Raw genomic sequence first — 22,926 nt, 5'->3', positions numbered from 1 at the left:
AATGTTCCTATGAAACTGCATGCTATCACAATTAGAAACCAGTATTTGCATTTCTTTCGCTCAGAGGATGCAAATGACATTGGCAATACCATCATTCATTGTCCATCCCCATTTTCACTTGAACTGAAAAGGAATTTCAGAAAGTATCAATTGGGTGGGCCTGGAGTTCTGGTAAAGAATTACAAAATTCCTCACCTGAAGGACGTTCGCGAATCAGATGTGTTCTGACAACAAGACAGCAATTTTGTGTTTACCTTTCCTGCAACCATGTCTCTGGCCAATGGTCCCGAAATGTGATAGATACCCCTGTCACCTAATCTTACTAACTGTAAGTGGTGTCCCTTAGAGGAGTACTATTGTTTATTTCTTATATTCAATGCTATTGAGAAGTACATGGTTGAATATGTTAATGGCATTAAGCTAAAGGAAATTTTCCATTTTATTTCACAAAATACACAAATGCTGAAAATGTAGCAAGACCTGTCACCATGCAAACCATGTGGTATAGCTACTTTTATTTGATAAATAAATATAAACAAAATGCATATGGCTATGACCATCCTCAACTCTGGAAATAAGGCATAGTATGCATATTTGTTGGTGAAAATTGAATGCTAATAAATGGAGAAGCAGTTTTCCTGTAAATGTGATGCCTCATCAGAACTATCTATACTTGTGCCAGATTTTCTGTAAACTACAGATAGAAATAGTCAATTTGCTAATCTTTCTGTCACAGCCCATTTAATAATTCATTGGTGACATGATACACAAAACGGAAAACAGTTATGAAAATCCTTTGTTTAACACAAAAGTAATTACAGTTTAAGAATATGCTTCTGTCTCTAGATGGATCTTGGCTGTGTAATGGCCAAATTGCATGTTCAACCATTAAAGCTGATAATTACAAGTCATTTTATGCTTGAATCAAGATTTTGTATTTCACATCTATTTTTGAACCAATAATCTAATATGGGTGAAAGGAGAATGGTTTGTTCCACTGCATTTGGGGTGAACCTCTGCCTAGATAAGGCACATATAAAAGGGTGCAGTGTCAATTGAACTATGTGGTATTGTGAAATAAGCATGAAAAAACAGGAATTCCACTATATTTCCCTCCAGCATCCCTCCTTGCTAAGCCCCAGCAAATTTCAGATCTAAGATTTCTTCAAGGCCACTTTGGTGATATCCAACGACAAAGAGCATGTTGTTGATTTCACTTGGAATCCCTTGCATTCTTACATTGAGTAAAATGACGATATGTGGCTTCATTTTCTGAAGTTGAGTTTCTGAACTGGCTTGAAGTCTATACATTTCATTGCCCTCTAAGTTTTCAGACTTGGCTGACCTGCTGCAAATTCACCACTGGATCTTCACAGCACTAGTGTAATGTGTCATCTAAATCTGGTTCTGAGAGCCCAACTTGCAGTAGTTGTTTATATTTGTGTAGGCTGCTCCAGAGGGAAATTTAGACTTTTAGATGGAATATATCCAGGACAGTTATTTCTGGATGGGTTACAATGAAGAGCATATTTTGTTAAAAAATAAGCAACCAGCAAGTCAAATGGTGATGTTCTTTTAAAAGCAAGTCTTTATTTTTTCCTTATCATGATTTTTTCCCTATAACAAACCACAATTACCTGTATGTAACTGTATCGCTTAAGCCATGGATTATAGACATTAACTTTATTCCTTTTTCACTCATTTATAGGTACAGAACGGCATGAGCTAACATCGTGGAAGAGTTTTAATTCAATTATAAAGTATTTTACTCAAGCTTTAGAGGCACAGAACACTGAAACAAAATCTAAGCCAACAGTGATAACAAGAAGCTCCAACCGGAAGAAAAGTGAAGAATTATGAAGCAAAAAGCCATTTTCCTGCATTGTTTTTGCTCTGGCAGCCCCTCAATCCCTCATTAGATTGTTTTCTTTTTGGAGCAAAGGGTCATGGTGTATACATCTAAATAGCATTTTGCATTATTTCTAGATGAGCGCAACTGTCAAAGCAATATGGGTCTGCCGGTTGTGTTTCCTGTGGTCCCAAGCTCAGATTTGGTGCCACCGATCGGTGCGCAGATTAAGAGTGACAGCAGTTCTGCACAGTGCAGCGCAGAGCGGCTCTAATTGCCCTGACACAGCCCTGCACTGAGCTAATGCCATGGGGCTATTGGCTTCCCCCATGTCCTAATGCCTGCCAACTATTCTTCATTAAAGAGACAGCTTCTCTTTTGTCGACCTATGTACAGCAGCCTTTAAAATAGCCAGAAATCACAGCTACTCAACATTTTCCCTTCACGTACTCAAGCCTTGTCATAATTTTCAAGGGATTTCAAATGCATTTAAGTCGCTAAAGATGACAGTTGTTTTTGGTGATGCCAGCTGTCACGTTTTATGTCTGCTCAAAAGTAACTTGATATTACTGAAGCGGTGTGTTTATTTTTCAAAATATATCAGAAGTACTTCTTAAAGCTCAAGGATGTTTAAAGATATGTTGGGTAAATTGGCATCACTGTGAATATCTATGTCAGTTGGCCAATAAAAACTGAAGCAATGTTTCTCATAAAAAACACATTAATTAGATCAAATCTAAATCCAAAGGTCTGTATCCATAATGTGATCTGATTAATATCAACATATACATTACGCTGCATCTTTTAAATGACTAGATTATTTTTAATAACTAGATTGAAGACTGTGTAGTACAAACAAGAGAGCGATAATAACAATTTTTCTCAAAATATTAAGTGGACATGATTAATTTGAAAGACCACTGTAAATGTTTTCATTCTGTGCTTGTTACAATATTTACATTTTCTTGCTTTTAACTAGTTGCTGAGAATTTTGTTTTTAAAAATTGACATTCAGGTTGGTTACTGCTGTTGAAATATGCACTATCATTCTCGTTTTAAGTAATATTCATTGTCCTTTTCAATTAACTGCAAATTATAACTGAATTTAAAAGATGCTTTAATAGCTCAAATGTTACAGCAAAAATAAAATTGCTTCCTAAGGGAGTAATGTTACAAATTGCAAGAACACAAGAAATTGCATGTTAATGCAAGTTTAGTTCCTGCTCCATCATTCGAACTGGAAGTTCATTTTTCAGTTTAACACTTGCTAGTTTTTGCTTGCTTGTGATTCATTGGCTATAGAGTAGCTTGGGGATTCTGCTAAAATCTAGGACACACAAAATTGTAAAATTTGAGTAATGTAAAGTGTGTTTTAGGACCAACTTATGAAAATCCTTGGAGTAATTACTCATTACCTTGTTTGATCATTTGAAAATTGGAGCTTTTTGCAGTGCTTTAGAACATGATCGAATACAAAGGAGGGAATAGATTATTTAGAATATTCAAATTCTTGTTATGCATTACATAGGTTCAAGGCAGGACAGCACAAAAATGCGAGATGAGAATTAACATACATTATTTTAATTAAATATTTAGCAATATGAAGTTTGAGAAATATGAAATAGGTGCAAAGCAGTGTACAAAGTCATTAATTCAAGTGATTTGTTCAGGTTTATAATGTTGCTAGTGTTCTGAGTGGCTGAAGAGCTTCATCAGGCTATGTGAATAGGAAAAGGGACCCAAGGGAAGCCTTTGGTAGCTGCTTTGGTGCATGTGTAGCTCCACTCCCATAGAGACAGGTTAGGAGGTTTGCTGCTGGAGCTTTGATTGGAGTTTACAGTCATTTGACATTTCCAGCACTTTCTGCCAAATGACACTGGTCCCTACAGAATGCATGCCCTATTACCTGCCCATCCACCCCCACCCCTCTTACCCCGACATCTGACTTCATTCTTTAGGTGTACTTGGAGTTTAAATGTGGAAATTGAAAAATGAACAAAATTAACCTCAAATTCAAGCATTTCAATTGGTGATAATTTATCTGTTAATCTACATGCAAATAATTATTCTTTCACGTGGCTTTTACAATCAAAACTTGCAGAAATTGATAATGAAATATTGGTAAACTTAAATGCATTTAATGTTATCATTATCAAGATTAAAGTAAATAATAAATTGGTGTCTCTAAAAATGCCTTCAGTTGGTGGCTTAAACAATATGTTACATTCTGCAGTCCATTTTTATTTTGATCTTAAACTGTTTTATTTGTAATAGCAAGTGTAACTAGTTGGATTTTGAAATATTACAGGCTTACTTTTGAAAACTATCATAAAGGAAAAAAATCATCTCGACAAGATGAAAGCTTAGGATGACTGACAGCATTAAGTGAATGGGACCTTTCCATGCAATTGTGAATGGGGGCGATAGGGGGAAAATCTGATGGAAAATGAATTTTCAACCCAGAAACCTTCAAAGCAAAACCATGATTTTTATTTTTGATAGTTTTCAAATCCACTTATCAAACTGAAGCACTGAAATGAAAAGTTGCGTTCTCCAATGTATAAATCAACTCTTGCTTTTAATCTCGCTGTGTGATGACTCTGATTTTAAAGCTTTTACTTTCAAATGACAATATTAAAATAAAATCTGAATCAAAATAAAGGTTTTTATCACCTTTAGTTTCAGTAACTCGTTGTCAGTGGTGTTCATTAATTTAAAAAAATTCAAATTGAAAGCAAAGTAATTTGTTGACATGAGACGTGACAATCTTAGAATAGATCAAATCATTATGATTCAGAAGGTGGGATGTGAAAGATAGTAGTGCCAGATTCAAATGGTTAGTACAATGTTAGAATAATGATTTACCTTCATTTCTAACCTAGAAATGTCTTTATGTTGAATTTGCTCTTGAAATTGTAGTTTGTTCCATAAAAAGCAAATCTATTTTTATTAAGTTCTAATGTTTGTTCTTTAATTTCCCAGTTGAATTAACTAGTAAGTTGATTTCTGAAGTGGAATGTAAGAAAGCGAGCCATCAATTGATACACGCCACTCTGTTGTCTCAAGTCGGAGGAATCAGTTGGAGTAATTCATACCATCGGATTTCTCAATGAGTTTGAAACAAAGTTGCGCATGTTCATTAGAAGGTTTGTAGATGAGTTACTATTTATTCAGCAGTAGATTTCAAAACAGCCGTGCCTGAATTATATTTTCAAACTGAAGTCCATTCAAGTAGTTACAGTAATCTGAAAAATGCCATTCTTATTTAACCCAAGTTCATCACTATTTGGTACTCTCTGGAAAGAGTGAAAAGTAGTCTGGGAGATGCAAGCAGGAAGAGTGAGGTCACCTGATGATTCCAATATCTGGACCGAAAATGAAAATGGCATGGTACTTTCAAACGGTGTTATCAGTTGGGATTATTGAAATGAAAGTTCATTTGACTCAATTATTTCTTAACCTCAGTGCTAGGATTGCTTTCAAACCCAGTAATCCCTCTCGGTTGCAACAGGGAACAAAGCCTTTGAGTCCTTTCTTCCTTTTACCCTAGTAAGGTATCTGGAAAAGAAGAAAATACAGTTTAAATTCTAAATATAATTTACAAGAAAGGACATGTTTTCTCAACATGTGAAATGAGAAATGCATTGCTTTTAGAAATAGCCCATTTAATCATATTTCCTGATTTTGAGTTAAAACAGTGTTGATATTGTAATACTGTCTTGATATTGTAATGATGCTTTATTTTTGCATTCAAAAAAGACCACCTTGTTTTCATTCTGAAATACAATATTTGCTTGCAGGTATATTACTCATCTTCCACCTGTCTGCAAGGGTCAGAGGAACCTTCTTGCAAGCCAATATTTTAATACCCCGACTAATGAATTATCTTATGAAATGTATTAGCAATAATAGGCAATATTCAAAATTTAATAAACTATGTGTGTTTCTTTACAGTTTTCTTTAAATTAAATTGTAGTTAAACCAGAGGAACATAAGAATAGCAGATGTTTAGTTTGAGATTTAAATTGGAAAACACTGAGTTTGGAAATTGTGATATACACCACCTATAATAAATATGTATATTATTCCCGTGTTTACTGTTCTTTATATGTGCCAGAAATTGTTAATATTGTTAGTTGGGAGAATAGATGAAGGATCCACTCTATCTTCGAAAAAATCCGAATAGTTCCATGTATCATGGGCAGTAGAACCTTTAAGCCATAACAATATACGATAGCCTATAGGCCTATGCAAAATTTTAGAACTCAATTATTTGTATGAATATGAATTTAAATAGCCATTTATGTCTCGCTATATGATGCGTATACCGCAGTGTATTTACTTATAATGCATGCGCGATTGTTTGGTTCTGCAAAAATACTTTTTTCTCTGAACGTATCTCCGAGCAGTATCATTATTACATTCTGTCGAAGTGCAATCATTTTAACACATCCTATCACAATTCAAGACAGTTAATCCAAGCCGGGCTATCGCGTTAATATTAACATCGGTGCAATAACTGAATGTAGTTGATGAAATATAATTACACAATGCAATGAAAACAAGCCTCCAAACCTATAAAGATGCATCACGGATATATTTTGTTTTCCTATGCGATTTATTTGAACCCATTTCAGGTGTTTGTTTATTGGGGAGGAAATGGGACGGGAAGAACACGATGATCAAAAACTATGCCGTAAAAATAAACAAAACCACTTGCTTTCTATGAACATTTACCTCCGAAATTAGTAACATGGGAGGTATTGTATTGTCACTAATGTGTAAAATCGCAAAAATAAAAAATAACTGAATGCCATCTAACTAGCCTTCCTGTATAATTGTAGGTTAGAAAATTGCGAAGTAACCCGGGCTCTAATGTCCATAAATGACGGTGTAACTTGATGGATATATTGAAGCAGATTGTAAGAATGTAATTATGAATTAACGACAGTGTGGTGTAATCCATATAGTCAGGATCACTTGTTGGAAATTATCAGATGCATTCACGAGGATCGGCATCTTATGTATGATCCGTCAACAGTATTTAAAATGTATAAAATCATGCCACCTTCTTTAAGAATGTAACATAATGATAAATATTGCCATACGTTCCCTCTTTGCCAACAAACTCGTCGGCCTGCCAATTATCGAGGTTACGAATGGTTGGAAATAAGTGTTCGATTGCAACAAACTCTTTGTAGCGATCAATAATGAAATGGCCCGGATTTTTAAAAATAAGAACAATTAAAAATGTTAAGTAAAAAGTTGAATGTACCTCTGATTGATTGACAGGTACTACTAAATCACACGGTATATGTTTTAACCTGATCTTGCAGAAGCAACTATCCCGTATGCATAAAAGTTGCTAATATTAACGTTGGTGCTTTTAACATATATTTTAATAGGCGAAAGATTCACCTTTTAGATTCAACCTTTTTGGTGCGTGCACTCTTCGTGTTTGTGAGTTTATTCACTAGATCAGTGACAGCTCTTTATTTGCATAATTATATGCTATAGACTGCAGTGAAAACTAACCTCCAAATTTCATGGGTCACCAAACTGCAACAATCAATGTTTTATCATGTATGCTAAGGAAAATCTAAGAAGCTATATAAAGTTTCTTAGGGATTTGTTTTTCTCTGTCTCTCGGAGGAAAAAAAGGATATTTGTGTCTCTTCAAGAGATGTAGAAACCTATACATCGCTTCTAAGTAACTGAAATCTATTAGTCAGTAATAATAGAGATTAAAATGTACGTGGGGATTTCAGTCTTTTTAGTTTTACTTCAAAGTAGTTCCGTAAAACACGATCCATGTATAACAGCTAACGGTTTAAACTAGATCCACTCTTAGGTTATGGAAATTTCTTCGGAACAAAACTAATTTGATTAATAATTTAAATCCAGATATGCTTTAGCTAAATGTTTATTGTAAATACATTGCACAATTCTAATATATACAAAATTCAGATTTGTTTTACTTAGTAGAGTTGAAACAACCATGCCAATTTGTTAATATCATTTAAGTGATGGTGAAATGGAAAAATATTAATTGATATAGAAACATAGAAAAATAGGTGCAGGAGAAGGCCATTCGGCCCTTCGAGCCAGCACCGCCATTCAATATGATCATGTCTGATCATCTAAAATCAGTACCCAGTTCCTGCTTTTTCCCCATATCCCTTGATTCCTTATGAGCTAAATCCACTAACTCTCTCTTGAAAACATGCTGTGAATTGGCCTCAACTGCCTTCGGTGGCAGAGAATTCCACAGATTCACAACTCTCTGGGTGAAGAAGTTTTTCCTCATCTCAGTCCTAAATATTGATCAATATGCTTTCATTTTTACATTGCATAATGCCAATAAACAATCCATAAAGCAGTTCATTTAGAATGTTTCATTCCATCTTGGAAAGGTTGAATTAGGAGACTGAAATATTTTTTAGATTTCGAAGTCGTATTTTTAATGCTGTTTGTTTTGATAAATCGTGTATGACTTGTAAAAACGTGCAGGCTCTTTATTTTTAATTAAAGCAAACGTTAATATTACAACTGTTAAAGAATAAAATACATTATGAAATACTTTGAAGGAAGCGGCTTGTATCTCCTATATCGCACAATTGTCACTATCATCTAGAGCAAATAAAGCGTCGTGATTACACTTTCTCTTGAGAAAGAGTATGGACGAAATTTCGCACACTACAGAAAAGTTAGTTATTTTCATGACATATATTTTTATTTCAATCGATTCTTCAATAATAAGAGACTGCTCTCTTTTCCGTACCTATATAGATGTGCCCCCCCCCCCCTCTCTCTCTATCTATCTATCTATCTATCTATCTATCTATCTATCTATCTATCTATCTATCTATCTATCTCTGTATGTCTGTCCATCTGCCTATCTATCTATTTATATATGTATATCCCATGGATACAATTCTTAGTTATTAACGAACATTTGCAGAGTTTTTTTATCCACGTCAAATTGAACTCGAATATTCCTGCGAACTTTCACTTTCTTGGTGACCACAGAAAAAAAATGGACAAATAATTGCTTCTCGGTTTGAATAACATCTCGTGTCAGGTTTCCTTTCGGAAGCTCATGATCAAATTTATAGCAGTTGATCATGGATGTTTGGTACTATTAGAGTCTGGTCTATTAAGGTCGATTTATGGTGTTTTCAAACGTGTTATTCGTGTTGTATCTGCAAGTAGTACTCCACCAGGCTATCAATGCGTGGGTTCATAATAAAACCACAGTTCCCAAACTTTAACACATTTGATAATGTTTATACACGACCAACCTATTCAAATAATAATCGTCTATTATTTATTATCTTAATTGTCTTATTTATTAATTGAACCGTGTGAAATAAACGTTTACATGAACAAAGTGGACAGGATGGTTGCACAATGTTGGACAATTTTCCAGTAACGAAAGATTTTGAGAAACCACAATTGAGCAAAGTGCCACAATCTCTTTAACTATAGGGCATTAGTTGATTATAAAATGTTCCGGTACAGGTAGATTCATAATAAGGTGGAAGGTCATTTATTTAGGGCTGATGCTTCCTGGAGGTCTTATCTCCTTTCTCAACATCACCGCAGTCCGTTTTTCATGAACTCAGGTGTTTGCCGCAGCCATACCCGACTGCACTCCAGAGTTGGTCATTAGATCCACCGTCACCTCGCTTCCATCTCCTGCAGTTTTGCTCTCACCTGAGTGGGAAGGTTTTTGTCTCAGTTCCAGAATTGTGACATATCCGCGGATTTTCTACCTTGTTAATGTCCACTGGCTGTATTTCTCATCGGTTTTAACCCCATACTGAAGGCAGAGAAAAAAGTTTCCTAAAGGGTTTGATGTGCGTTAAATGAATTTTCTTCACACTATACTGAAGGAGACTGAAATGTCAACCGCGCGCTATAGAACCATAGATACAAAAGATAATTGGGTGACCAATAACCTAACCTAATTTTCTCAATAAATTGAACTGAAATAAGTTCCATTCAGTCACATGCATACGGAATTTCAAACCAAACGCTTAGTTAATGTTAAAGTGATTTGATTTAGTGGAATACAGAGACTCTGCTGTTAACCCAACTACTGTCTCTGAAATAGTTTTGTTATATATCATCTGCACATCAATTTCCTACGGACTACTAGGTCTGAACGTTCTAAACAGAATTAGATAAATACACATCGTGTGCCTATTCACACGCGTGTCCGAATAAAACATCAGTTAAAATGTCCACGAGTCCATCACATTTTGATGTACAGGTGCCGCTGCCTTTAAACAAAAACTCATTTAAAAATGATTTTAATGGTTTTAACAGTTCCTTTTTTCTTTTCGAAAGACTCAACTTTTGCAGAATATTCTTTTGCGTTTGTAACGAGAGAAGGTTCTCAGGCAAAAACAAAATAAAACAATGCGGATTGAGAGCTCAGTAAGGTTCATTTCCCACCTCGTGTGCCTCCTGGTCCAAGAGCCGTATTATCGTGTACCTCCTGGTCCAAGAGTAGTATTATCAATCAATTCAACATATTTTACAAAGTGAAATTATTGTAAAACAGTATTTATTGTAAAACAAATAAATATTTTAATTAAACACCAGACTTCTTTTTATTTACCGTTCTATTTGTCACTCTGTTTTAAAACTGTATTTTATCGCTAACAAGACAGTGTAAAGTTTCGCTACATTCCGCGCACTTGTTACAATCCCTGCATTGCTAAACCACTATTATATATTGATTGTTTTTTATTATTTACTGATATGTCACATCATACTGTATGCAAAATATATCGATGGCAAACTTGAGTTATAGGTATGTATCCATATAGCGTGTATAAACGCATTTAAGTGTGTGGATGATAACTAAAATGATTTAAACATATATAAGAGCGGGTTCCATTTCCATTATCGTTCTTCTTTACATTTTCTGTTCAAAGAAGGTTCAAGTTTATCCATTTTCTAGAGTAAGGGATGAATGCGTAGAACGCTCTATTTGTTCCATTAGATTACATTGTTTGCTAGTTTACATGTTTTACACGTAAAATAACTTAAGAAACGTGTATTTTCACAACAGTAAATAGAATAGAATCACAAACTCTGGCTAGAGTCATAGATTATACTGTACGTTAATTCATAGCAATCAAAATGTTTTCATTATCTTTTAACGCGCTAAACTATTAGATGTTAGAGTCGATAATAAATTGTATTCAATAAAAACTGACGAAAAACTTTTCTTTGAAGGGAACATTAAAATAAAAGATCATAAAAAAATCTCGAGAACACTGTTCTATCATAGTACAAATAAATCACGTCTCAAACAGATAGTTTTTAGGTTAAAAGGACGTTGAATTATATCCTTCACAGAAAATTATTGAACATGCGGCCAGCTTTCTAAAATAGAACACTTCAGCGGTATTAGCGATTAGAAACAGTAAGGACTGGAGACCTATGTGCCATTTACTTATTTATAAGGAGATTGCCCACACTTCAATTTATGTTGAAAACGAGAAAAATAGTCAAATGCTGTATATTTCCTGCGATATCACGTACGAAATGCCCAGCGATAGCACCATGGACAGCGCATTGTAGCTCTCATACATTTGCCAAGTTTCCACAGATCTCTCGTCAGAATAAGTGTGGTAAAAATGTCAGGCTTTTATAATCATGTTCTTGAGGTGCGACAGAAGCAAAACACATTTTCCTCTTCCCAAAGTTTCTATATAAACCCCCTTATCTATTTCAACTCAAGTTTTATCCAAAGCAGATAATGTGTCCTACAATTTAAAGTACGTCTCTTCCTCTCTCAATATATATATATATATATATATATATTGAGAGGAGAAGAAGAGACTGATATATATATATATCGAACAGAGCGTTAGATATTATATATATATATATATCGAACAGAACTTTAGATATATATATATAATCCCCATAATATTTTATGTCTATATATATATATATATATACAATGGATATGTGTGTGTATGTGGGTATATATATATATATATATATATATATATATATATATATATATATATATATATATATATGTGTGTATGTGTGTATACACACACACACACAGACACGTTGTTAGTTAAATGTTATATTTTTACCTTTGCTTGGTTTACTTATTTTTAGCAGTTTAATCCAATCGTATCCTGAATTTTAACATGCAGAGTCGCTCTCTTGTTTGTTTATTTAGTATTTTCCAGTCTGTTGTATTTTACTATTTAAGGCTGGAAAAGTGCGGTGAACATTTCTGTCTGATATTATAGTTTGTTGGATATTCAACCTTCTCTGCATTTCTCAAAAGGTTTCTGCCAAGCGTTTTGTGGTTGATTGCAATTTAATGTAAACAGACTTTTAAATGAAAATAAATACATAAATTCTAAAAATGTATTGCATTTTGTTATTAACTAAAAAGGTGGGGGGGAAAGAAAACTTTGGTGTCGTTCAGTTGACTTCGTGCAGTAATGGAGTGTCTCTTGAATTACACCTGGAATTTGTGAGCGAGTTTGGGAAGGAGCTGTTTGATGGGAGTTACAGCCTTCTGACAGCTTGTTAATTAAAGCCCCCTGGAGATGAGCCTCTGGAGCCACCGTCCATATCAAGACAGTACTAAATATCCAGATTCTGACAGCAACCCAGCAAGATTCAAAAGTAAAACAAGCATATTTTCTCAAGTGCTTAATCTATCCTTCCTTTCTTGTCTCTCCGCCTGAGCAACAATTCCAGCAGGCTCGCTCAACCAATGCAAATGTATTTAATGCCTAAAATGTTAAAACAAAGTGCGAACAGCAATATTCAAAGTTTCTCCTCTGTCTTTCCTTTTTTTTAAAGAACACATATGCATACTGTGTTCAGTCAAAATTTCCATTCAAATTTGTGAGAGCACGTTGCTTTGCAAAAATTGGAAATATTCATCCATATCAATTTTAAAACTATGCCAAACGTTCTGGTACAATGAATAACTTTGTCCCTCAAATCGCTATATGAAATATAACTATATATAATATATTGACCTGTTGAATTGCACGTGGTTAATCGTTTCAAAAAAATTGTTTCAGCTTAATAAAGTATTTAAACATTTACACAGTGCTCCGAAACTAATAACCGGCGCCACAATAGAAAATTATTATTCCACAATATTCATAAAATGTCCACTACCTTAGATAATTTGAACACGCATTTGTTTATCTATTTTAACTTTACAGTTATTACTCCGTGCCTGATTTTTTGCGCAATGGACAGCCATTTCAAATGGCAGACATTCCTTCTTCTATTAGTTTCATATCTCCCTTCACAACTCGAGCTGGAGACAACCTTGTCATGTGTCCAGCGAACCTGCTTCAACCCCTTTCACCTGGCCACGTTTTCTCTTGCAACCCTTCAAAGTCATCTCAAAATGATTCTTATTCTGTGTAGATCATTTGTCAACGTCAAAAATAGACTTGCTTCTATTTATTGAAAGAAAATTGTGATCCTATACAGGGAAAACCTTCCATGGAAATCAATATCATATCCAAAATATTTACCAACCATATGAACCGCTTTCAAAAGTGTTGAATATGTGAAAGCCAATACTATTTTCATCGATTGCGATCGGGAGAATTGAAAATCTCACCTCAACATTATGCAAGAATAACCTCTAACTACATTATTCAACTCGAATTAATTTAAAGCATTTAAATGAAACAAAGGTTCGGCTTATTTCTGCGTCAAAAATATTCGTTCGGTAAAATGCACAACAAATAGGACAAGATAGGTTGAAACGAGGACGGCATGTTATCGTTTGATAATCCCGTTACATAACATTTATTTCTGGTCTTTGGCATGAGTAATGACAATGGGGCAAGCTGGGTTCTAATAAGTGATAACATCAATCTTAAGATGTTACCATTTGATCTCAGACGCAAAACTCAAACGCAAATTGGAAATAAATTTGTGCCCATTAAACAGGAAATACTGATATTAGACTTCCTAATGACATTCAGAACATTTTTATTTTCACAACTTAATTTTACACCTAACATTATAACCTTGCACGACTCCAGAACTGAAAATAATGTTATGACCAGAACTGAAAACAAACGGCGTTAAATGGAAGAATATAAAGAGTCTGGTGATAAACATTCGTTAACTGTTTTTTTTTTGTTTCATTTAAATTAGTACTTCGATTTTCCAAATATAGTATAAATTAAAAATAATGTCTTCAAACTTTTATTCCAGCTCCATTCAGATGCAATTCCTTATAAACTCTCCCAACCCTATTTTCTTTGATTTGTTCACATAATCGATATGTTTGACTTTGAACTGATCAAACCACTTTGCTTTGAGTCAGAACATTGAATTCGCTGTTTGAAGCCCAGGACAGCCGACATGTTTTTAAATAATTTCGCGTTGGGGATTGAGGGGCAAAGAACAACGGTTACAATTTTCTTTCTTTTTATTTAATTTAATAAATTACGAAAATAATGTGGATATTAACGATGTTAACGGCGTTTGGACGCTGGCAAGACAAATAAGGGAAAACGTCATTCAGTCTCACTTCGGGCTAAACACCTATATTAGATTAATAAACCTCAAATATTTTATGTTAATATTAATCAAACTCTTTGAAATATATCAATTTTATAGCTGACAATAACTTTAACCCTCGATGTTTTTAACGGGACATTTAATCATTCAATAAATCAAATTGACGTTGTGTTTACTTTCTCGCCCTATAGTTGCTGGTTGCTGTGGGAGTGCAGGTGTGTCGCGGCCGAATTCTAGTCCCAATACCCCGGCGCTTGTGTTATGGGCCGGCCTGCGCTCTGCGGTGGGTTTCAGTGCCACCTAGTTACAATGCAGCTGCTGTCGCGTTCTCTACCGATTTCTCTTTTCAAGCCAACTAACAAGATGTAAATATAAAACTCGGAATAAAATGTAAAATGGTGATTAAAGAGGAATAAAATTAATATTAATGTACCTGAATGCATTTCGTCAGTTCGCTGTTTGAAAGACAGTCTGACATGATTGCTAAAATAACTGGCCATACCTTTTGGATTTAAACAGCGTTTGACAAATTGATGCAATTATTTCGCACAAAATACCTATCTATATTATCAAGCATATTGAAACAGATTGATTATATACTTTGAAACTTAGATTGATTGTAAATTCATTGAAACAATTTAAAACGCCCCTTCCGCCTCGTCTCATTTTAAAACGCTATCATAGTAACTGAAATGGTGTGAATTATAGCTGATTTATAACTAACATTCGTGTTTTTAAAATGTTTTATTATTTTATATTAATACTATAAGATTAATTCTGTGCATACAGCAAGTGACAACTGCAGTCCGGTAAAGAGTACATAGAGATTCGGCCTCGCTAATGTGGGTGAAAGTTGATTGCCACGGCATTGAACGTGGTTTGCTATTACTTAGAACCGAAACTCGTTATTATTAATTCGCTTGTTCCTCTTGTGCAGGGTTCAAGGGAACATCTAACGCGGAAAGACTAATTCTGCGATCTTTAGTCAAAGCTTCATTTGATATTGCAAATCGAATTTTTCTGCCAGATCGATAAATACAATTAGTTGCTGCAACCCCCTTGGCAAATTATCTTTTTAAAGCAAATCTGATGCATTTCTGCATGGAAATCTACCTCCGTGTTTATTAGATGCAAGGGGAAAAGTACTTATCACTTCATTGGTTAACGTTGGCTGACAAACGCCAAGAAGTTCCGTTCTTATTAAAAATATACCGAGTTCATGGTTAAAATCTCAATAATTAACTTCCTCGATCTCAAACGGGACGTGACCACTGTGTTGCTGCTCAAAAAGTCACAGGTTGCTGAGGATTTTGTATGTAAAGTTGAAAGATACAATATTTGATTGGCGAACATAATTTATTATAGAGATTCAAAAAAGTTTCATTCTTCCAGCATTTTACATTCATGATGTAAAATGTACCACATGCCAGTACATTTATTGTTCTGGATAGTTTTGACTGTTGTAACTCAGATATGGCAATAAACTCCGAAGTGCCTACAGCTACAGCTGTTTTTAGTGTGAAATCTAATTTAGCGAAACAATTATTGAGCAATATCTGCTGTGATCTACATCGACTGTGGAGGTGGTGGGGAACGGGGGGGCGGAGGATCAAACGGAATATAACCAACCGGAAAGTGGGATTGTACTGTAAATCGAAAACACCTGGACAGCTGTGTATGTGCGTGAATGTGTTTAAAATAAATCTTACAGGGAAACAGTTTAAAACAATGTTTTCAACGTCTTCCGGTTCTTATTCGGTTCTCGAAATTGCGCGCCACCTAGCCCACAAAATATGAAACTACACAGCAGCACCAGACACGCTGTCTTCAACACATGAGGAGGAAAAAGTCCCCGAAGATCACAACACTGCATAGATAGTGCACCAACCATGTACATGGTGAATGGAAATAAATGGAAATAAATCATTGCGATACTTGTGGAAAATATCAACTGGTTGCAATCGTTTAACTAAATTAATTCGCAAAGTCAATCAAGCTATGTACCAAACGCATTTGGGCTGAGTTTGTCAATGTTTCAATCTATTCATTTATCTAACAGGTTATTTTGTTTCATGAATATATGCAGTAAATGGCAAACTATGCACAACTATCAAAATTAATATGCTGTCTTTGATTGTTAAATTTAATTACGAATCTTCAATTTTAAAGCACAAGATATATACAGACGGTCTTATATATACAAAAAGCTTAACAGACCAATGTTATAATCAAGAGGCTTAAAGGGTGCTTAATCCACATTCGTGAATTTATTTTAAAAAAGTCATAAATCGTGCAAATAGATTATATTATATTACATCGTGACATAATTACACGTCGGTTTTAACGTCCGTGCCAATTAATCAGGTAAAATAATAACATATTTATTAGATTAATAATATTAATTCAGTTATCCTTCAGCTATAATTTTGCTCACACCAATGGACAAAAAAGATGCACGAACGTCGGCAAATCCAACTCGAAGCTGGGTTTCCATGAAGCAAGAGAGCCCACAATTGTTTATTTGTCAACTGTTTCAGTAAAATAGCACAAGCAAGCTCAGAAAAATGACATTTTAAGTATTTATTTGTTTATCTAAAACATTTAAATTGAGTAAATTATTTCCAAATATCATAGTTATTAGCCTATGCTACAACATACAATGCATCTTCGATACTTATTGCAATGCTGGTTCATAAAAACCCACAGTGCTGGGATGAGATGACCTATTGTAGTTTTGTGACGCGCAATATACTTTATTGAAATAAAATAAAATAAAATAAAAAGAATGGTCCTGCCAATTTCCTGTACTTTAATGTACGAGGAGTCTTCTACGGATAAAGTTTTCTAATGATAAGATAATGCTAAACGGTTAGATTTCTATAACTGCAAGGCAAAAAAGAATCGTGTATAAGAACGGGAGCGATTGCACTAAATAACTCAACCGTTTCTAAAACATTGTACATGATTCCTGGTTTTGCTCTCAAAAACATTATCATTATTTCATCTTGATGCTGTTAGTGAACAGTGCTATAACTTCTATAACGGATTTTCCATCAAAAGAAGCCTCTACTCGGTTTCGTGCTAGACTGCGCTGCAATGGTTTAATATAACTATTTTGAGATTATTTTTAAGAAGTTGTAATTTTAGGCCACGGGAACAACGAATTTCCACATGGGTTCAATGATCTGTTCCTGCCAGTCGCAATAATATTCCACCAAACGTTGCTCAGTAGTTCATTTGAATTAAATTGGCCATCGGACTACGGCAGGAAAGCGTGCGCGGATTCTTATCTAGCAGATATGAAAGAGAAAAGGGGGCGATGAAACAAAGAAACGAAAAGGAAAATTTGAAATAAGCAAGACTAGCTGCCAAAAGCTTCTTCAGGGATTGTTAGTCACTGTTCATCATTCCTAATGCGATTATTCTTGTTATCGCATTCGAAGTATTTAACCAAGGAGAGGCACGTTCATTCTGTTATTAATTTGGTTAGATATCAATGGTAAATCCTATCTATGAATCCAATAAAAGCAAATCCTATAGAGTACGTTTTAAGTAAGTAATCACTTATATTCTCCTTCTCAAAAGCTACAGCGCAGGGGGTGAGGTGTTCAATATGTACACTGACCAGAATGCTGATCAAATTGTTGTAAACTGACAATATATTTCTCCAAAAACATTAGTTTTTAAAAAGCCCTCACTAAATTAGAATTCCCGTTTTAATTTTCGATTAGCCGTAGATTGCACAATGGGTTCACGGTTGACAGAAAATGCAATAACATTACAACTGTACACTAGATATCTTTCTTTTATAACAGTGAATGTAGAGTGTGGATTAACATCGATTTATTGCATTAAGAAGCAAAGAGCATAGATGCCAACGGCGTTCATCAGGACGTCAGCAAATATTCCTCTAATGATCAGGTGGCAGTCGAGCTGCCATTACTTTTTGTTCACGGTTATGCACCAATTGTTTGATTCTCCTCCAGTTGTACTGGTGTTGGAAATATTGTTGCTGAGTGAGTGAAGAATGGTATCGAGAAAGATTAGGCAAAATAAGTGAGATCAATTGTAAATAATATAAAGAGGATGGATGCTTAACGCCTGTCGAAATGTTCTTTTTAGTAAAGGAGTGTTAATTCCATGCTGCCGGCGCAGTAATATTTGCCATTCCATATTAGGCAATCTGTAAATTAAATATTCAGCAGGAGATGAATAAAAAATATTGTCTAAATTGAAGGTGCATGCCTCAGCTGTATAGTCGTGCGGTGTATAATTGCATACGGTTGGGGAGAATGCATTGTGACACCACGCCTTACCTTCACACTGTCTATATATCAAACGTCCCCACTTGCCACATCTACATGGTGCTGAACGCATGGGATTTCAAACTTACTTTGATGTGCTTCAGAATACTGAACTTCACCTGAATGTTTAGCTCCCCCTCCTCCTCTTGTTCCTTATTAAAGCCACCTTATTCCTTCTGTCCACAGATAGCTATTTAAACTGTCCTTTGTCCTTCGGTGTGCTGTCTTTATAATGTTATGGAAAGCGTGAGTTAAATTTTCACACAGTAATCACGTGCAAAGTTCGAGGGACGTTAATGTATAATCCGAAGAGCAACAATTTGTAAACCGAATGCAAGTGAGTGGATGAATAGGAAGGAATAATCACTGAACGTCAGATTTTCTTTTTCTCGTCCTCCACGGAGAGAATATTTGAAATATGTGCAGCATTTGAATCGTTAGAAGAAGACTACACGGAAGTATGGTCCTGAAGTTAAATAACCGCGATAATACAAAGGCTGGTTAAACTGTGAAAGAAACTTTCCTAGAAACTTTAGTTGGCGAGAATTTTCGTAGCTCCCCTTTCCTTTGTACTTAAGTCTCCCTTTCAGAAAGTGAGTATTCACAAAGACGTCTCTAAATAGTGCCTTGAAAGGTGTTCACATGAGGACACTGTCTCCTTTCTAGTAAAAGAGAGCGAAGATCTGACAGGTTTTGTTGTCAGTAGTATAGTGAGAGCTTTGTAAGATATTCGTTTTTCTTTCTCCAAATGCTCCAACTTAATAAAGACCCCCTGTCTTAAAGCGTGCATGCCCCCGCTGTCCCTGTCCACCCCGTGTCCAGCCTGTCCCTAAATTCCCCACGTGATGTCTGCTAACATCATTTTAATGATTTTGTCAACATACACAGAATTAATTTTCATAAAAATGAAAATGTAAAACGGCCAACGTCCAATGCGAGTATGTTCCTAACACCCCCCCCCCCCCCCCCCCCCACACACACACACACACAACCGCCATCCCCACCCACCCCTTCCAAATGTCCCGATGTTGAGTAAGAAAGATTGCTCCTTGACTCTAAATTCATCCCATGTCAAAAGAAAGGATTTCAAACCTGCAAAAAAAAAATTGCCCCATTCAGATTAGGAGCGTTTATTTCTTGCTTGGCCTTTGAACAGAGGGGTCATGTCACTCAGGAAAGGGCTATTCCTTCCCTCTCCGTCTCCCCCTCGCCACAACGACACCGTTCACTAGCTCGCACTCGAAACCAACCTCGACCCGGGCTGGCTTTAAGGCAACATGCCACAAAGATTAAAGATTTGGCATTTTACAAGAAGACGAGGTGCTCCTGTAATCATAGCAGCGGTATGTAGGCCACAAAGTGCTACCAAACAGCTAGTGATGTCCTCCCTGGAGCGCTCCAGTCTCAGGCTTGTAGGATTTTATCGACTATTGCTGCTTCGCTCCATACCAAGTCTCTCTATGAATTAACATTAAATATGGCTGACTCAATATCAGCAATAAGCCAAATATATTAAAAAGGGTGATGTGGCCAGCGAGGCGTCATTACCTGGTGCATCTATATTAAAAAGCGCCTCGCTTACGCTATGCTGTTGGAGGCATTATTTGTTAGTCTTCATTCTGTTTATTTTTACGGACTTTGCTTGGTTATGCAGGGAAATGTATGTTGACGGGAACGTTTAGTAGTGGATTATTTACGAGGGAATCAGGGGGTCAAGTTCTGGTCTAAGTGGCACATCTGCGAAACATTGAGGGTACTAATTCACCAAAGGCTGCGTTGCTTTTATTGTAGACATATTGGGGAATTAGCAAGAGTCCGCGTCCCCCCTTCGCAAGGGGGAGGGGGCCTGATTATATCATGATGTATTGCAGGCTCCACGTTCAATCTGTAACACTGCAGCTAAAACGTGAGGACGGAAAAAAAAATCTAACAAAACACTCTAGCCATCCATTATGAAGAAAAATAGGAGCCATGCTGAGAAATTAGGTAAATAAATTCTAAATTAGAAGAATATTAACCACAACATCATTCACACAGCACCACGCCTGTCTGGCCTGATGTGCAATTAAATTAAAGCATATTCGCGTTAGAACGTCCCCAGGTTGTGGGGCCGTCTACACTTTAAAAAAATGCCCACTTTACGCTCTTTATCTCTGTCGTGGTTCCGATGCAGCGATGCTTGTTTTGGGACGGAGGGACGAGGGAGCGCGGGGGTTATGCTATATTAAATCTAAAAAGACTATATGAATGGTTCCAGCTTTATCTCATAAAACTGTCCCGAATGTTCAAAGCGAATGCGCGCCAGTTCATCAATTTCTCCTTTCCTTTTAAAACGATTCAACATTTACAATAGACCTACCTACCTCGCTCATGTCACTGCAAGAAGGCAGATGTTATTTTTTCATACGTTTCTTGCAGTGACTAGGTACATGCATTGCGTTGAAAATGTTCCACTCCGTTCATATTGTTTGCTAAATGATTGTATATATTAAACTGAGAAGAAAATGGTGTGATTCAGATCAATCAAACAAGCATATGTGATTTTATTTTTACCTCAGGGAAATGACTAAAATGTTCAGAAGTAAAAAGAAATTGTCCTTTCGCCCTCGTCGAAAACGTTGCATATGTAATTTATTTTTAAGCGTAGGTATCTACCGGTTTGTATTAATCTACAATACAATTCAAAAATATGTGCCCAGTTTAAAAAAATGTTTTATCTCAATTGGGTGACCTGTGATTGGTATAGTGACAGCCTAGTGTTCGGATTAGTTGTGTGTATATAGTAATCTATAGAGGGAGCGAGAGACCGTTATTAGATGCAAGCGCCAGTGACTTCTCAATACGTCTGCATTAAAACAAGCCATGATAAAATTGGTCTCAGCATGGTGCATAATTGCAACATAATGTTTCCAAATAACATTTAAAGAGATAGTTGATCATAGAGTTAAAATTACAGACTAGCTGCAGTGTACTCAAAACGGCTGACACTATTGAAGCTTGCCCAGGTGCTAGCAACACCAGTCATGTTCCCTACTCATGTTTAATTTTCCACATGTGAGTGTGTAATGAAAAATACGTCAGATGTATCGAGGCTCAAACACTCCGTAGTCCAAACCGCATCTCTGTACACGCGGTTAATGTGCCCGACACGAAAAGAAGAATTGTTTGCACATTTAATTAAGTAAATATGTCCACATATACGATTTGTGCACTGTAGAGGATGTCTTTAAAAATGTATTGACGTCACTGTGATCAGAGTGTACAACAGAAGGAACCCCCTGACGTCTCCACTGACTGTTTAAGGTTTCACCCTGTTTATACTCACAGTGCTGAGGCTACAGCGACATTACAACCCAAAGCATCTAATTTATCCGCTTGAACTTCAAGTGAAGTGTCTCCATTCTGCCCTTCATTAGTGGTCTGCATGTTTCCATTTACTTTACCAAACTAGTCCTTCTTCCCACAAATCAACCTCCCACCCACCCACCCATCCAAGGCACTATATTGTTCCCTCATTTGAGTTTGCATTTTTAATTATCATCCTTTTAGAAGTCTATTTTTAATGGCATGTCACACCTTTTATATGTTTCCATGTAAATTCGCTAGGCTTATTCCACAACCGGGCCGTTATAAATCTTTTACTTTTGTTTGCAATCTTTTACTTTCATTTCCGTCTGCCTCTTCTCCTCCGTTTCTCTGTCGCGCGCACGTACTCACACACTCACACACACGTAAATATAACTGAGATGCACATGCCACGTGTTGATAAATTTGTACTTAATGACAACCTAACTCCAATCTCAATAGAAATAAAGCGCTTACTTTTTGCAGACATCCCCCTCTGGCCGCTGCCTTCTTTAATTATGTGTGCTACATCTCTTCCCTGTGGAAAAAAAAGCCTGGTGTTTTGGATGCAATCTCGGTGCAATGTTTTTTTTTTGAGAAGGGACTTACTGCTCCAAACCCAAAGGCTCCCAGTTAAGTGCAGATTGAGACATATCGGGTTCCTTATAAAAGGATCATTTCGTGTGGGAGGTTGGACACAAAGTTTGGACTCGTGACTTGCATTCCTGAGCGGCATGCATATTTTAAAACAACAAAGCAAGCGAGGAACAAGGCTTAGAGCAAAACAAAAACTTGGAAGTCTGAGCGATGAGAATTACTGTTTAAAAAAATATCACATATCTGCTGTTCTTTCAGAGTGCGGCGGATAATGTATGT

General features: G+C 35.9%; 1 protein-coding gene and 1 long non-coding RNA gene across 2 annotated transcripts in view; one reads left to right on the top strand and one right to left on the bottom strand.

Annotated features, from left to right (window-relative positions):
* The window catches only part of fam172a (family with sequence similarity 172 member A), a 476,702-nt gene extending 472,175 nt beyond the window's left edge, over window positions 1-4,527 (top strand). The window contains exon 11 of the mRNA XM_033017286.1: window positions 1,709-4,527. Within this exon, the coding sequence (XP_032873177.1) occupies window positions 1,709-1,860 (152 nt within the window). The 3' untranslated portion in view covers window positions 1,861-4,527. The remainder of the gene's footprint in view (window positions 1-1,708) is intronic.
* Window positions 1,574-22,710, bottom strand: LOC116970784. The gene is made up of 2 exons (XR_004411315.1): window positions 22,528-22,710; window positions 1,574-5,407 (listed from the first exon to the last, which is right to left on the bottom strand). It is a non-coding gene; the product is annotated as an uncharacterized LOC116970784 (long non-coding RNA).
* Window positions 22,711-22,926: the final 216 nt, after the last annotated feature.

Source organism: Amblyraja radiata, chromosome 3 (genome assembly GCF_010909765.2).
Source record: "Amblyraja radiata isolate CabotCenter1 chromosome 3, sAmbRad1.1.pri, whole genome shotgun sequence".
Taxonomy (NCBI): Eukaryota; Metazoa; Chordata; class Chondrichthyes; order Rajiformes; family Rajidae; genus Amblyraja; species Amblyraja radiata.
The sequence above is the reverse complement of the archived record's forward strand: the minus strand, read 5'-3'. Positions and strand labels throughout refer to the sequence as shown.